The sequence below is a fragment of the Garra rufa genome, chromosome 25 (assembly GCF_049309525.1).
Source record: "Garra rufa chromosome 25, GarRuf1.0, whole genome shotgun sequence".
Taxonomy (NCBI): Eukaryota; Metazoa; Chordata; class Actinopteri; order Cypriniformes; family Cyprinidae; genus Garra; species Garra rufa.
In genome coordinates this window covers 24646285-24664240 of record NC_133385.1, presented here as the reverse complement: position 1 = coordinate 24664240, position 17956 = coordinate 24646285, and the positions used below count along the sequence as shown (strand labels likewise).

Genomic DNA, 17956 nt, shown 5'->3' with positions numbered 1-17956 from the left:
TTTATAGAGTCGGGGGGTAAAAACTTTTTGAATTTGAAGATCAGGGTAAATTTAACTTATTTTGTCTTCTGGTAAACATGTAAGTATCTTCTGTAGCTTCTGAAGGACAGTACTAAATGAAAAAAACATGATATTTAGGCAAAATGAGAAAAAATTACACATCTTCATAATTCTGTTCAAAAGTTTTCACCCCTGGCTCTTAATGCGTTGTTTTTTTCTTCTGAAGCATCATTGAGTGTTTGAACCTTCTGTAGTTGCATATGACCTCAACTGTAACTTATTTTTTTAAAATGATGATGTTTTTCTGGTCTTTGAAAAAATAATGACTAAATAATCTTTATATTACAACTATAAAACATTATTGTTGTTATTATTATTATTATTATTATTATTATTATACATTATTAATAATATACCTGTATATACATTATTACAAACATCATTGTTGTAATTTGTCAAAACATAAGGATTATTATTATTATCATTATTATTAGTATTATTATATTTCTAAAATATATTATTTTTTTCTTCATCATAAAATAATAATAAGTGTAAAGTTGTTTTGAGATCTGGTGGTCAGTATTTATGGTCAGATTTATTTGACCTAATATTGCATTTCAAATTAATACAGACAAATATTACAATTTCTTATTATTTCATTTTTCATTGTCTAATTGCTAGGTTGCATATACCTCTATATTATTATATTTTAAAATATATTATTAATACTAATAATTTTCCAAGTTGTATTGAGATCTAAATGGTTACAAATTTATTAGAAATATATCAAATATGAAATTAATATACATCTAACAAAAACTTTTTATTGGTTTGGGCACTGTCTAATTGCTAGGCTGCACATATCTCTTATGTTGATAGTTAAAAAAAGTTAAATAACTATCAAAAAAAAAATGTTGTTGGGCGATATTCCTTAGAGACCCACCAAATGGTGCCATAAAACTGACAGCTGTTAATCATTAGAAAAAATATGGTTAAACCAATTACTGGACTGCCTGTAGTTTGTTGATGATCTGCCAGTCTTGACATGTGCAACCACATCTGCATGAACCAAAAGCATCATAGTTTTGACAACTTATCAAGCCTCACAGATCTTTCATTTATGTAACCGCTTAAATTTGAAGATATTAAATCAATTTACAAATGTAAAATTTTCTTAAGCTTATATGGGGAGGAAATGGCTTAATACTTTGTGACTATAGCTATTCAATCTTTAAAGTGCTTATAGGAGATCTTTCCTCTGGATAGGCTAAAGTGGTTCACAAAGGTCCCGTGATATCCTGCGCACAGAAAGATGGCATCGAAATGCTCAGAGCAGAGATCAAAGGTGAGTTTCCCTATTTGAATTTAAATCCAAAGACAAAGATCACGAACAAACCTGCGACATGTCAAGCTGATCTGTTTTGTCAGCAGCGACACTCAATCCGTCTGGCATTCACACCTCACATTTCTTTTTAAAGCAGCTCTGTCGCTTTGGGTTTGAAGAGATTTGTGTAAAAAAATCCGGAATGGATTTTCTCCATTGAAATTTTAACTAATATACCACCGCTGAATTTAATACTGTGATGTATGTGGAGAAAAAAAAGGCACAATATGGGGCCAATTTGATTGCCTGGAGAGGCTTGTTCAAAGCTCACTCGTGCCTGTGATTTTTAGCTCTCAGCCCTGCAGATTTTGAGTCTTGAAATGAAAGCTGTAGCCGGTCTCAGTCTGTCCTTGCTGTTTTCTTTCTCTCTTTCTCAGAGGAGGACCCCCTTCAGAGAGCCGCTGAACATACATCAATCAACGTCATTTTCTTTGGCACGTTGGCCAAGGACTTCTCCCAGTCTGCCAGACAAGGGGTAGGCTTCTATAAAACCTTCAAATATTCATATGACTATTGGGGAAATATATGTAGATGTACATATTTTTCAGGCTCCAGGCTGTAAAACGGATGGAGGAGGAGGTCTGGGTGATATAGCTAAAGCAGATTTTGATGTTTTCATCTCAGTGTTTGTGTATTTGCTCTATAATGGCTCACTTGAGCTTTTTGCCATCATTTTGACCTAACAATCATTATAGCTAAAAGTTGAATTGAAAGGAACAAAATCCAGTCAAACTTTTTTTTTTTTTAAATAATGAGGCATGTGTCCATGCTGTTTTTCACAGAATAACTGTATGCACCAGAATAACTGTATGCAGTCAATGTCAAGCCTGAAATTATTCATACCCCTGGCAAATTCTGACCTAAAGTTACTTTTATTCAACCAGCAAGTTTTTTTTTGACCGGAAATGACACAGGCTTCTTCCAAAAGATAATAAGACGATGTACAAGAGGCATCATTGTGGAAAAAAAAAAATCTCATCTTTTATTTACATTTGAACAAAAAGTGGCATGTCCAAAATTATTCATACCCTTCTCAATAATCAATAGAAAAGCCTTTATTGGCTATTACAGCAATCAAACACTTCCTATAATTGCTGACCAGCTTTTTGCATGTCTCCACTGGTATTTTTGCCCATTCATCTTTAGCGATGAGCTCCAACTCTTTCAGGTTGGAGGGTCTCCTTGCCATCACCCTGATCTTTAGCTCCCTCCGCAGATTCTCAATTGGATTTAAGTCAGGACTCTGGCTGGGCCACTGCAAAACGTTAGGCCATGTCCACACTAATACGTTTTCGTTTCGAAAACGCATCTTTTTCTCTCCGTTTTGGCCTTCCGTCCACACTGAGACGGCGTTTTTGTCAAGGAAAACGGAGCTTTTTGAAAACGCTCTCCAAAGTGAATAAATTTGAAAACGCCGTTTTCGCGTTGTAGTGTGGACTGTGAAAACGGAGGCTTTTGAAAACGATGACGCATATTTAGTTATGTGACGCATATTGTACCAATAGATATCTATGTTTACACCAGTAATTGTGCCTGTGCTATTCACTGTCACACTGCTGCTAAAGAGATTTACCTTGTACACTCCTCAAATTACAGTCCTAAAATGATGACAGAAAATTTACTCACAGTTGCTGTCCTGCAAAACATGACGACAACTGCTTTTCAGATAAAATATGAATGAGCGCGATATAGACGCCTCAGTATGATGAGATATTTCCGTAAATTATCCCGCCAGAAGAATTGCGTGAAAACTTATTATGTCTGTACAATTTTGGAGGCTTTACGCATGCGCGGTAAGGCGAATTTGATGTTTTCCTATGTTTCAATGTGGATGAGAAACTTTTGGAAAACGCTTGGAAACGCTAGTGTGGACGGAGAGCGTTTTCAAACGAAAACTCCGTTTTCAAATGTATCCGGATTAATGTAGACGTAGCCTTAATGTTTTTGTCTGCTAACCATTTCTTCACCACTTTTGCTGTGTGTTTTGTTGTAGTTGTGGTGCTGAAATGTGCACTGGTGTCCAAGGCCAAGTTTCTCTGCAGACTGCCTGATGTTGTTGTTGAGAATTTTGATGTATTGCTCCTTTTTCATGGTGCTGTTTACTGTGATTAGGTTCCCTGGTCCACCGGCTGAAAAGCACGCCCAAAACATTAGGTTCCCACCACCATGTTTGACAGTGGGGATGGTGTTCTTAGAGTTGAAGGCTTCTCCTTTTTTACGCCAAATGAAGGCTACATCATTGTGGCCAAAGAGATTTTTCACAGTGCGGAACGTCTTGTATTTTTTAATAATACTTTGCACTGTAGCCACTGGAACTTCAAAACATTTAGATATGGTCTTATAACCCTTTCCTTGTGAGCAGCCGCAGTGCGCAGCCGCAGGTCCTCAGTGAGCTCCTTTGTCTTAGCCATGGCCGTTTCTCAATATGCGTTCTTGTCTGGACTTGTGTTCTTGTGGACTTGTGAAACGTCATCAGTTGTCGCCCAAGTACTGTTCCAATTCAAAGTTCACATCTAGCAAGTACAGTTCAAATCCCCGGATGTGTTCTTGCTCCGCCCCTTTTATCAAGGATGCATCAAGAGGAGACTTGTGCGGACTTGAGGCAGCCATGTATCTCAGAATGCATTTCGCACCAATCAGCGAGCGTTAATGGCGGAGGAGAAACCCCGCATAATTTTCAAAATATTACTGTTATTGTGTCATGAAATGTGGGTTTAAGAGTTTTTCAGGCGAGAATGTAGTTGTTTTAAACTCAAATCTGCGGTTTATTTACAAAGACAGCGCCTATTTGAAAATTTGTTTCGCCGATTTCGGAGATGCTAGTTTGTGGCGAACACCGGATGCTCAGTGGTCATGTATCCCGCAGAGAGAGCCTCATCTCGGCTTGTCCTTCTGACGTTTGCCGCTGGTCCTGATGTCTCTTTAGTAATTAAACGAGGTATAATTCGTTTTGGGTAAATCTAATAGCTAATTTTTGGTCTCATGAATCTATTATTTATTCCAGGTCATATGAGGTGAAAGTTATGCTTCATAAATTATTTATTAGCATGCATTTGACCGAATTGTCTCCTTTTGTCTTTATTTCCGATTACATAAATCTCTTATACTTTATACTTATACTTTTATAATGACTAATATTTTCATTAAAACTGACATTTAACAAAAAAGGCAGAGGTGTGCTTGTCATGTTTCATTTTACAAGTCCAGATGTATTATACACACTGCACCTACAGCTTAAATCACATATTAATGTTTTATTATTAAAAAAAAGAGTTGTGGTTTATATTTTGAAGAAAACAAAGAGGCAGTGGTGTTTGATATCACTTTTATTGTAATTATTGTTTTGTAACGCGTTGCATGAACCACATTTTTGTCGCTATTAATATGTTTAAGGTTAAATGAAACGTTAAAGAGGCAATGCTGTTTGATATAGTATTTCGTTTCACTGTAATGTTGTACATTCCCTGAATTACTTTTTTGCAGGTATTAATATGTTTAAATGAAAACGAAAAGAGGCAGAGGTGGTTGATATCATATTTCGTCTTATACAGTACATACAGTGAAGCAGTGAAGATAACCGGAGTAGAAAAGGCGAGCTGACTGACGTTATCAAGTACACTGCTGTTCCATTTGCAGAATTACAGGACTTGCATCCTTACGTCCTCGGGAGTTCGTACTTCCAAGTCAAACTTCCAAGTTCGAACTACGAAGGACGCAAGTCCGAACTTTGCGTACTTGGTATTGAGAAACGGCTCATGACTGTCCACAAACCAACAGCAGAGAGCTTCTGTTTTTCACCTGTTGAGTTGATTAATCCAGCTGTTCTCAATGAATCAGGGTAATTAGGATGCTTTAGAACAGCTTGGACTATTTGGAATGGTATAGAACTTTTGGATTTTCCCACAGACTGTGACCGTTTGCAACTAATATCGTCTTATTATCTTTTGGGAGGAGCCTGTCTCATTTCCGGTAAAAAACAAAAACAAACAAAAAAACTTGCTGTTGAATAAAAGTAACTTTAAGTCCGAATAATTTCGGGCTTGACTGTATCTACAAATATTTTGACTGAAAATTAAAATCACTATATTAGGCTGTATAAAATGCATTAAAATCGTTATGATTAGCGAAATCATCATGAATATATAAATATTAGGGCTGTCAAAATTAACGCGTTAATCGCGCGTTAACGCAAATTCATTTTAACGGCACTAATTTTATTAACGCGCGATTAACGCAGCGCGCATTTCTGTTTGACCCACTACCTAGCCCATAGTTAAAGAAATGGATGCAGTGCTGCCAACCTAGCGAAAAGTGTCTAGCAACAATACATAAACACATAATTGGACAAACCCAATATAGTTTCTGAGGCTCTTCGGTTTTGCTGAACGTGCGTGAGGTCTCCCAATGAATGCGCGCGCACCTCCCTCTCTTCATATCTGCGTCTGCTCTGTTCAGCGAGCGGCAGTGGAGCAGCGCTTTCGGTTAAAACAGATGTTATGTTCATTCCAGTGCTTGAAGTGGGCCGGTACGCAGGTACTTCTGTATTTTATCCTTTTGCGTACACCGGCACTTCTGCCATATTTAATGAATGCAAGCGGAGTCGGGCTACGTTAGGATTGTTGCTGTGGGGTTGATGCGTAAAGCCACATACGAGTATGCACGCGAAAACGGCGTATTAAATGCACGTCAAACACATGCATAATTGCATATCATATGTACGCCAAAGTTAATTTCAGCTTGTTAATAGCACGCCAAATAGAAACAGAAAGTCGTGCTAGTGCGCATTTGCATGAGACCAGGCTCTCCAATCAGTACATTATAACCAAAACAATACATTAAAGCCTAAAAGAAGCAGGTTTTTGGGATCACATAACTTTAAATGGCTAAACACCTAAAAAGTCAAAGGATCCTGAAGGCATTCAAACAGGAAGTTAAAAACAACGATAATAATGCAGGGAATAGTGACTTATGTCCAGATGCCGGTAAATGATTCTTTTCAGTGATTGAATCATGATCATAATTCAGGATTTTTTTTCAGTTATTATTTCATATTACTTTGGTTGTCTGATAACAGAAATATTACATCAAAACAATGGAAACAGTTTTGTTGAGAACTTGGCTGCATCAAATGACAGTATGTGGGCACCTAGAGGCAAACAAATGTAATAATAAACGTAGATTTTGCATGTTCAGAAGAAGTGAGCTGCCCTGTCCTGCAAATAATGTAAACAGGCTTGTGTAAGTAAATTGCTCAGTGCAAAGAAAGAGAAGTAATGGGAACCTGGTGTTTCTATGTTCTTTTTTTCATGTGTCTAATAGACATGAACAAGTTATTTGAAAAACATCTATGACATTTGAAACAAGTTAGTCTAGTCAAGTATGGTTTCACTGATAATAAGCACATATTTGCTTAAAGCATCCATGCCAATGTTGATTAGAGTATTAAAAACTTTAAAAAGTGTTAATTTAAGGTACATTTAGAACAGATAAAAATGTGCGATTAATCGCGAGTTAACTCAAGACAACCATGCGATTAATCGCGATTAAAAATTTTAATCGATTGACAGCCCTAATAAATATGTATGATTCAAGATGCAAAATGCAGTCAGTTTTTTTTTGTCTCTGTGCTGTTTTTTACAAAATCATCATTTAAATGTACCAGTGTAATAATTTATATATGGGCAATTCTACAGAATTGGTCCAAAGTCAAAGTTGGAAAACTTTGAAAAAACGTCTTTTTCCACAAATTTTGTATGTATGCAAATTGTATAATATTCAAGGTGCACATTACTATTAATTGTGCAGTTAATTCTCATATCATATTTTCAGAAAGTCCTCTTTCCAAATTTGCCACTACTAAAACACAGTACTAATAATTTAATTAGAAGGATAATATTGACTATATAGATTTAGCTTACATCTACTTTGTAAATATATATTTTTGCTATTTTATTACATTTATTTCAGAGGTAAATCAATCATTTTTAGCAATATTTCATGTGTAATTTATGAGATTTGTTTATTGAGATTTTAAATCCAATTTTTCTTTGTCGAAGGCAAAAAGATATATGATTATACTAATTTTAAACTTTAGGATTCATTAGTTAGAATATACATTGAACCAAAAACTATCATAACATCTTAGTTGATAATTCAGTATACTTTATTTTATGACTGCACATTTTCGGTTGTGACGTTAATGTTTTGGTAGCAACCACATCACATTACAGAATTTTAACTTGCATACTAAAACACTACTAAAATAACTGAAATACCCCAAAAATTTGCATAACTGTAATAAAACTTCGTTGATTTCCCCCATGTTTCGGTCGTGACTGTTTCAGTAGTGACAATTTTATGGGATAACACCCAAAAAAAAGACGTTTTACCGTCTACCGAAAAACGCCACCAAATGTTTCGGGACACAGGAATAGTTCCTGATCATAAATGTAGGGTGTAGTTAAAATTAGTCTCAGCCAGTGGACTAAAACATGCACTGTTTTGGTAGTGACATGAAAAAGGACACATTTTTTTGTACATAAAAAAAAAAAGTTTGATAATTTACAAAGAAATTATAAAATTATATATATATATATATATATATATATATATATATTTTTTTTTTTTTTTTTTAACTTTTTAAAAGAATCAAAAAGATGCTTTTAAAAACAACAATGGAAAATTAGAGATTGAATTGAAAGTACCCAATAAATGGTGATTTTATATATATTAAGCTTACTGATATTTTAAATATTGTAATTTTTAGTAAACATCTAAGATTTGAATACTTAAATGCTTTTTAAATGTTTTTTTTTTTTTTTTTGTTGTTGTGGGACAGCAGTTTGCACCAATTTTGTAGAATGGCCCATATAAATGTCAGTATTTACCTATGAACATTTTGACTAAAACAATTTAATATATGACAACAGTGAATTAAAAATCTGTCCTAATGTTCTTGAGACAAAGTCAATTGTCAAATAAAAGTGCTTTAAAATCATTGTGAGATCTATGAGAGAGAAAAGCCGGCCTTGAGAGACGTGCCTTCAGTCAAAACTCTGCCGTTTACTCTCCAAGGATCCTCCATTGTGTCACCCGCAAAATTATCTGCTGCTTACTGGGGAAAAAAAAAAAAAGCCTGGTCATCACTTATATTTCCAGGAATGGTCTAAATTCGGTTCTGAATCATGCTGTTCTCAAAGATGGAGGTCGAACATGGTGATCTGCAATTGTTGTAGTCACCATGTACCACAGCAGTTGTTTTATTGTACAAACAGCAACATAAAAGTCATTTTTGAAGTTCACTTTGTTGTTTCCATGCTATTTTTCACTAATATTGTTATTTATACATATCAAAAAAACTACTTAATGAATATAGAAATATAGAGAAAGGATATAGAGCCAAATAAAAAGTGTTTACAGTTGTTTAAAAAGTGTTAAACAATGGTTAAAGTGATAGTTCACCCAAAAATAAAAATGACCCCATGACTTACTCACCCTCAAGCCATCCTAGGTATGTATGACCGTGTGGAGTACTTTTTTATGGTGGATGGATGCACTTTATTGGACTTCAAAATCTTAACACTTATTCACTGCCATTATAAAGTTTGGAAGAACCAGGACATTTTTTTTTATATACCTGTATTGTACTGTATTGATTGTATGGCTGAGAGTGAGTAAATCATGGGGAAATGTTCATTTTGAAAATGTTCAACTATCCCTTTAACTACTTTTTAAATGACTAAAATAAAGAAATAATCAAAAGACTAATCCAATGTCAAAATAATTAAAAGTTGCACCCCTTGTGGTTAAAATTCTGCACTTTAACATTGACTTTTCTAAGTATGATGTGACAAATCACATCTCATCCATTTTAATAGGAGGTTTGTCCTAACAAGTGGGAACTGTGACAAGTGATGCATAACAAGACATTTAGTCAGTTTTCTTTTTTTTTTCCTCTTTTGCCGTGTCGTCTTGAGTAGCCTTGCCCACAGTAAAATGTTGTTGTTGTAAAATCTTGAAATCTTGTCATACAGCATCTGGCTAAGAAAAAACATTTCAAGAACTACAATTGTTCATCCCTATAAAAGCATCTTCTAAATGAATAAGCAGCTATTTTGTGGTTAAAAATATGACATATGCACTTAAATACTGTTGAGAAAGTCAATAAAGGTTTGTTTCGTGAAGTAGATTAGTTTTTTACAGTATCAAAGAGGCAGTATAAAGAATCTAACTACATGAAAGCCCTGTCATATCTATGCAGCAAATATTTCTGCCTGAATTCACTGACTTTGAAAACAGGTCATCTGATGTAACCTCATTTATGTGAAGATGGTTTGAGAGGGTGCAAAGCACTGCAGTTGCATATAGCCAGTATTTTTCCACCTTTCTCCTCCGGCAACACAATGATCACAGCTCAGATCAGCTCCCCACTGACAGACAATGGCTTTGAGAGAGAAAAGCGGCCTTGAGAGATGTGCCTTCAGTCAAAACTCTGCCGTTTACTCCCCAAGGATCTTCCATTGTGTCACCCGCAAAATTATCTGTTGCTTACTGGAAAAAAAAAAAAAAAAAAAAAAACGTGCCTGGTCATAACTCATATTTCCAGGAAAGGCCTATACTTCGGTTCTGAATCTTGCTGTTCTCAAAGATGAAGGTTGTACATGGTGATCTGCAATTGTTGTATCATTTCATTGTACAACAGCAACAAAAAAAGTTCTTTTTAAAGTGCACCATATAAAACAACTTTTTTGACAAACCACCTCTACTTTTCTTTGTCGTTGCCAGGAGCTTTTTGGAAGACGGGTTATAAAACTGTCATATGGCATGGGTAACAGCGATTCTTAAGACGATGGCACAAGATCAAGCTTTGAATTGATGAGCTATCATGATACTTGGCAGCTTCTCTATAACAGAGCTAAACATTATCGGTCAAATCTTCGAGGATTAAACTCTTAGATACATTCTGTAAGTCCGCTTAATTTATCCTGATGTTGAAGTTGTGAAGTTGTTTCTAAAGATTTAGGAATGAGATGACATTCGATTGGTTAGTCCTTTCAGCTCAAGGTCATTGTTAGTGGTATTTGCCAAGGCAAGAATGGCTGTTACTATTATTCATACTTACGGGGATTTGGATAAACCCATTTGTGCTACACACTTGAATGGTATCTCAAATCATGTGGCTTGTTGTGGTGTTATGTTTTTAAAGAAGTAAATTTACGATCGCCTTGTGGGTGATAAAACAGGCTTCGAAAATACCATATACTTGATCTAGGGACAATAATAAGGAAATAGAAATGTCCATTGAACCTCTAGAGACATTATGCAAAAATAAATAAATAAAATATTAATAAAAACAGAAAAACAAATTATTTTCCTTGTTTTTGTTGTCACATTTGATGCATTAGGCTTTTCTGTTGACTGTTTTTACATTTGCAACCTCTGAAAAATGTATGTTTTAATTCTCTTCTGTTCATAAAAGAGCCTTTTAATATTTTTCTTTGGTAGTTGAAAACAGTCTCAATGTGGAAGGAAGTAGGTTATTAATAATAACATAATTTTAATATGCACCCACACAGTACAGTTGAAGTCAAAAGTTTACATACACCTTGTAGAATCTACAAAATGTTAATTATTTTACCAAAATAAGAGGGATCATACAAAATGCATGTTATTTTTTTTATTTAGTACTGACCTGAATAAGATATTTCACATAAAAGATGTTTAAAAATAGTCCACAAGAGAAAATAATAGTTGAATTTATTAAAATGACCCTGTTCAAAAGTTTACATACACTTGATTCTTAATACTGTGTTGTTACCTGAATGATCCACAGCTGTGTTTTTTTTTTTTTTTTTTTTTTTTTTTTGTTGTTTAGTGATATTTGTTTATGAGTCCCTTATTTGTCTTGAACAGTTAAACTGAAAAAAAAAAAAATCCTTCAGTTCCCACAAACTCTTTGGTTTTCCAGCATTTTTGTGTATTTGAACCCTTTCCAACAATGACTGATTTTGAGACCCATATTTTCACACTGAGGACAACTGAGGGACTCATATTCAACTATTATAGAAGTTTTTAACGCTCATTGATGCTTCAGAAAGAAACATGATGCATTGAGAGCCTGGGGGTGAAAACTTTTTGAATTTGAAGATCAGGGTAAATTTAACTTATTTTGTCTTCTGGGAAACATTTAAGTATCTTCTGTAGCTTCTGAAGCGCAATACTTAATAAAAAAAACCATGATATTTAGGCAAAATAAAAAAATAAAACATCTTCATTATGTTCAAAAGTTTTCACCCCCGGCTCATTAATGCTGAGTCCCTCAGTTGTCCTCAGTGTGAACAAATGGATCTCAAAAATCATACAATTATTGTTTGGAAAGAGTTCAAATACACAAAAATGCTAAAAATCCTAAAAATTTGTGGGACCTGAAAGATTTTGGGCAGGACAAACAAGGGACTCTTGAACAACTATCACTAATATAAAAAACAGCTGTGGACCATTCAGGTAACAAGTGTATGTAAACTTTTAAACAGGGTCATATTTGATAAATTCAACCATTTTGTCTTGCGGACTATATGTAAACGTCTTTTATGTGAAATATCTCATTCAGGTCAGTACTAAATAAAAAATAACATGCATTTTGTATGATCCCTCTTATTTTGGTAAAATAATGAACATTTAGCAGATTCTGTAAACTTTTGACTTTTTAACTTTTAACTGTAAATGAGGTTTTAATAATAAAAATGACAGCAGTCTGCATATTAAAAAAAATGCATATAAAAATATCAATGCTTACTCTTGCAAAATGTGTTTTAGTTAAATATTTCAGTTTTAATTAATAAAATGTATAAATTAAATTATTTAGCAAGCTGCATACAAGCATATAAAATACATATAAATATAATTTCCTACTCTTTTTAAAGCGATAGTTCACCCAAAAATGAAATTACCCCATGACTTACTCACCTTCAAGTCATCCTAGGTGTATATGACTTTCTTCTTTCAGAAGAATACAATCGGAGTTACATAAAAAAAAAAAATCCTGGCTCTTCCAAGCTTTTTCATGGCAGTGAATGGCGGTTGAGATTCTGAAGGCCAATAAAGTGCATCCATCTATCATAAAAGGTGCTCCACGTGGTTCTGCGGGGTTAATAAAGGCCTTCTGAAGTGAATCGATTCACATTTGTTTGAAAAATATCCATATTTAAAACTTTAGAAACCATAATCTCTAGCTTCCGCTAACTGTCATACCACGTACACGACAAGTTGTGTTTACAACAAAGGAAAACCAGTTTCCTTTTGGCTTCTATCCAAATCCTCCAACATTTTTCTTTACAAATCCTCATTTTGTACTGTACTTCTAATTCTTGACCAATGTTTTGTCTTGCTTAATTTATAAAAATTAATATTTTTCGAACAGAAATGCATGGATTCGCTTCGTAAGGCCTCTATTAACCGTTCAGAGCAGTGAGGAGCACTTTTTATGATGGATGGATGCACTTTATTGGACTTCAAAATCTCAACAACCATTCACCGGCATTATAAAGCTTGAAAGAGCCAGGACATTTTTTTTTATATAACTCTGATTGTATTTGTCTGAAAGAAGCAAGTCATATACACCTAGAACGGCTTGAGGGTGAGTAAATCATGAAGTAATTTTAAGTTATGGGTGAACTATCCCTTTAAACATATCTCAATTCAAATTTTACTTTACAATTTTGAAATTCTTTTTTTTAGGATGTTGTCCTCTTGGCAGACTTCACCATCAAAAAGTCTCCATCTTTTCTCAGAGACAAACTTCATCCTTGTCAGCTAGAGATGGATGGCGGCGATGCCTGTGTCTATGTGAGTGTCATCTGTTTGCATTTTAAAATCCTCACCATCGTCTTCTTGAACTTTGCTAAAAGCTATATTTCTTACTCTAATATCTATTGCTTCTATATGGATGTGTTTGATAGGTCTGTCCCTCGGCCGCCCCCTCCCACGGTCCCTCCACTTCAGAGGTGCTGTATGCATTTCTTCAAATGACAGATCTCTCCCAGTTTGTCCTAATACCATATACGCAGTTTATCCCTCAGAGATCAAGGAGATTCTTTATCTAAATTGGCTTCTGTCTACTGGCTTTTGTCTACTCGTCTCCGTCTGGATGTGTGATTGGTTGTTCCTTCACTTGAGTACAGCGTCCTTTTTAATTTGCCAACTTCTTTTAAATTAGCTTGAGCCAGATCAAGTGCTTCAACACTACATGCTTCCAGGCACATTCAGTTTTGCCTAAATGAAGAAAATTAAGGAAACTAGCTCAGCGTTCATTTTCATGCATCTATCAGATTTATTGATGTTAAAAATGTTCGTGTTTCAACAGTTGTCTATAGAAAATAACGTAATAAGGTGTTGTTTTTCAGTTTTTCGGTTTGCCACAAATGCTGCCAATAGAGCTTTACTGATATTAATGCCAATATTTCTCTATATCTTTGAAGGCCAAATACACTTATGTTCCTCTAAACATGTTGAAGCCCAAGACAGTGGTGAACGTCTATGGCGTGGTGACCTTCTTCAAACAGCCTTTCCCCTCTAAAGGCTCAGGTCAGTGAATTTTCTTCATCTTGGCGAAGCAGTAATAGGCTCTTCCATTGTTATTTGAGCTCTCTAGAGAGTGAGGCCAGAGGAAAGATGACTTTCTAAATGACTTTCAGGGCCACTTTCGAAATAGACGTCAAAACAAAGAAAAAAAACTCTAATGGATATCAGAATAGTTTAACTTTTTCTCTCAGTCTATGTCACGACTTCGAGACAAGTTTGGACATTATTTCTTGCACTTTAGTGATCAAATAACTTTTCAAAGGCAACCAAAACAAAACTGCGACCTTGGCTTGTTCTGCTGACCGTGAACAATGAGGTTTGCTCTCTGCAGTGTTAGCATGAGCTTATTTATACCATAGGAAGAAAAGCTGAGGCAAACTAATTGCCAAAACGTTCTCTCTCATGGTGCATAACCATACTAATTTCATGCAATTTTCTTCATGTAAATACACTTTAGTTCATTGATCATGACTTGGATCATGACTTGTACTATGTGATTAAAGTGCCAAAAATCAATCTCTTGAACACTTAATTGGCTTATTGAAGTATCAGTGTTTTGATAAGTGGATAGAATGTAAACACCCGTTTAGTGTAATCAGTGGAGGGAATTGTGCATCATGTCCAAAAGGTGACCAATTGATCCTGGATCAATGCTCAGTGAGGCTGCAACTCTTATATATATATTGACCTGTAGATATTCTTAGTCTTGAAATGCTAAACATGTCTTAGTTTGCGCAGGCAAAATTATCATCAAATTAAAGGAAATTGCCAATTGTGGTAAACTGTTTTCATTCGTTTAATGGATTTAGAACGCTGTGTAAAGTATGGAAGCCCATTTCTGCCACTGAATAAGAAATAAAAAAAGATAATTGTGACGTTTTATCTTACAATTTGAACTTTTTTTCACACAATTGTGAGTTTACATCTCACAATTTCCCCTCAGAATTGTGATATAATTATTAAGAATTACGAGATATAAACTCGCAATTCTGAGAACATACCAGTCTTTTTTCCCTCAAAATGTTATAACTCGCAGTTGTAAGTTTATATCTCACAATTGTCAGGAAAAAAGTCCGAATTGTGAGATATGCTGTATAAACTTGAAGTTGCGAGGATAATAAATCAAAATTGTACGTTTTCGTAATTGTTTCGCAATTTTATACAATGCAATTCTGAGAAAAAGTCAGAATTGTGAGATACAAACTCACATTTGCAAGGAAAAAAAAAGTTAGAATTGTGAGTTTATATCTTGGAATTCTGACTTTATAACTTCCAATCACAAGTTTATATCACAGTTCTGAGGAAAAAAAAGTCAGAATTGCGAGATACAAACTCGCATTTGCGAGGAAAAAAGTCTGAATTGTGAGTTTATATCTCACAATTCTGACTTTATAACTCGCAGTTGCGAGTTTATATCTCACAATTGTCCGAAAAAAAAGTCAGGATTGCAAGAAAAAAAATCTTTGTGAGAGAATTGTGAGATGTAATTTTATATAATCTCAATTTTATACAATGCAATTCTGAGAAAAAAGTCAGAATTGTGAGACACAAACTCACATTTGCGAGGGAAAAAAATCAGAATTGTGAGTTTATATCTTGAAATTCTGACTTTATAACTCGCAGTTGCTAGTTTATATCTCACAATTGTCAGAAAAATGTCAGGATTGCAAGAAAAAAAATCTTTGTGAGAGAATTGTGAGATGTAATTTTATATAATCTCAATTTTATACAATGCAATTCTGAGAAAAAAGTCAGAATTGCGAGACACAAACTCACATTTGCGAGGGGAAAAAACCAGAATTGTGAGTTTATATCTTGAAATTCTGACTTTATAACTCGCAGTTGCTAGTTTATATCTCACAATTGTCAGAAAAATGTCAGGATTGCAAGAAAAAAAATCTTTGTGAGAGAATTGTGAGATGTAATTTTATATAATATCAATTTTATACAATGCAATTCTGAGAAAAAAGTCAGAATTGTGAGACACAAACTCACATTTGCGAGGGAAAAAAATCAGAATTGTGAGTTTATATCTTGAAATTCTGACTTTATAACTCGCAGTTGCTAGTTTATATCTCACAATTGTCAGAAAAATGTCAGGATTGCAAGAAAAAAAATCTTTGTGAGAGAATTGTGAGATGTAATTTTATATAATCTCAATTTTATACAATGCAATTCTGAGAAAAAAGTCAGAATTGTGAGACACAAACTCACATTTGCGAGGGAAAAAAATCAGAATTGTGAGTTTATATCTTGAAATTCTGACTTTATAACTCGCAGTTGCTAGTTTATATCTCACAATTGTCAGAAAAATGTCAGGATTGCAAGAAAAAAAATCTTTGTGAGAGAATTGTGAGATGTAATTTTATATAATCTCAATTTTATACAATGCAATTCTGAGAAAAAAGTCAGAATTGCGAGACACAAACTCACATTTGCGAGGGGAAAAAACCAGAATTGTGAGTTTATATCTTGAAATTCTGACTTTATAACTCGCAGTTGCTAGTTTATATCTCACAATTGTCAGAAAAATGTCAGGATTGCAAGAAAAAAAATCTTTGTGAGAGAATTGTGAGATGTAATTTTATATAATATCAATTTTATACAATGCAATTCTGAGAAAAAAGTCAGAATTGCGAGACACAAACTCACATTTGCGAGGGAAAAAAATCAGAATTGTGAGTTTATATCTTGAAATTCTGACTTTATAACTCGCAGTTGCTAGTTTATATCTCACTATTGTCAGAAAAAAAAGTCAGGATTGCAAGAAAAAAAATCTTTGAGAGAATTGTAAGATGTACTGTATAAACTCGTAGTTGCGAGGAAAATAAATCAAAATTGTACGTTTTCGCAGTTGTTTGCAATTTTATACAATGCAATTCTGAGAAAAAGTCAGAATTGCGAATTTATATCTGAATTCTAAGTCAACTTACAATTTTGACTTAAGTCTAAGTCAAAATTGTAAGTTATCTTGCAGTTGTGTTTATACAATGCAATTTTGAGAAAACAAATTCAGAATTGTGAGATACAAACTCGTATTTGCGAGGAAAAAAGTCAGGACTGTGAGTTTATATCTCACAATTCTGACTGCATTCCTCAAAATTGCAATTCTGAGAAAAAAGTCAGAAACTGGCTTCCGTATTACAGGGATAGTTCACCCAAAAATGAAAATTCTTTCATTAATTACTCACCCTCATGTCGTTCCAAGCCTGTAAAACTGACGTTCATTTTCGGAACACAAATTAAGATCATTTTAATCAAATCCCCAAGGGCTTTTTTTCCGACAGCAACACAACTGACTCGTTCAAAGCCCAGAAAGAGAGTAAGGACATTGTTAAAATAGTGAATGTGACATCAGTGTTTCTACCTTAATGTAATGAAGTTATTATATCTCATTATGTGTCACTAGATTACTGCTGTACACTAAAGATCACTGATCAGTCGGATGTTAAAGTGGGCTGCAACATCTTCTCTAAAAATCTTGAAGATCACCCAGTCATTATCAGAGTTGGGGACATTATCCGACTTCACAGATTCAAGGTAAGAAGATCAGACCTGTGTATTTGTTCTTCTGAATATTAAAAATGAGCCCAAATCACATTTGCTTTAACCAGTGATGTCCAGTTCTGTTTCTAGAGGGCCACCTTCCTAAAAAGTTTAGCCATAATTAAACGCACCTGACCACTAGAAACTGGAGCCAAACTCCAGGAACATGGCCCTCTAGGAGAAAAAATGGACACAACTGACTTAAAGTAATCAGGCAGTACTACCTGACACATTCCCAGAAAACACACATACATCAGCAAGATGTTTGTAAAAGAGGCTCTGGAAGACATTCTATAAACCGATTCGGACGGTAATTGTTTCTCATGAGGACTTAAGCTATTTTTTATATTAACATGGGTTAATCTGTGGTTTTATTGCTGTCTGAATCCAGAATGTCTGTTTTTGTTGTTTTTTATATATATATCTCCCACCACCTGTATAAAATTC

General features: G+C 34.4%; 1 protein-coding gene across 1 annotated transcript in view; it reads left to right on the top strand.

Annotated features, from left to right (window-relative positions):
- pot1 (protection of telomeres 1 homolog) overlaps nucleotides 1-17956 on the top strand; it is a 60168-nt gene that overhangs the window by 9992 nt on the left and 32220 nt on the right. The window contains exons 3-8 of the mRNA XM_073832086.1: nucleotides 1267-1345; nucleotides 1762-1859; nucleotides 13121-13228; nucleotides 13342-13386; nucleotides 13861-13966; nucleotides 17373-17503. Coding sequence (XP_073688187.1) covers nucleotides 1267-1345; nucleotides 1762-1859; nucleotides 13121-13228; nucleotides 13342-13386; nucleotides 13861-13966; nucleotides 17373-17503 — 567 coding nt within the window. The remainder of the gene's footprint in view (nucleotides 1-1266; nucleotides 1346-1761; nucleotides 1860-13120; nucleotides 13229-13341; nucleotides 13387-13860; nucleotides 13967-17372; nucleotides 17504-17956) is intronic.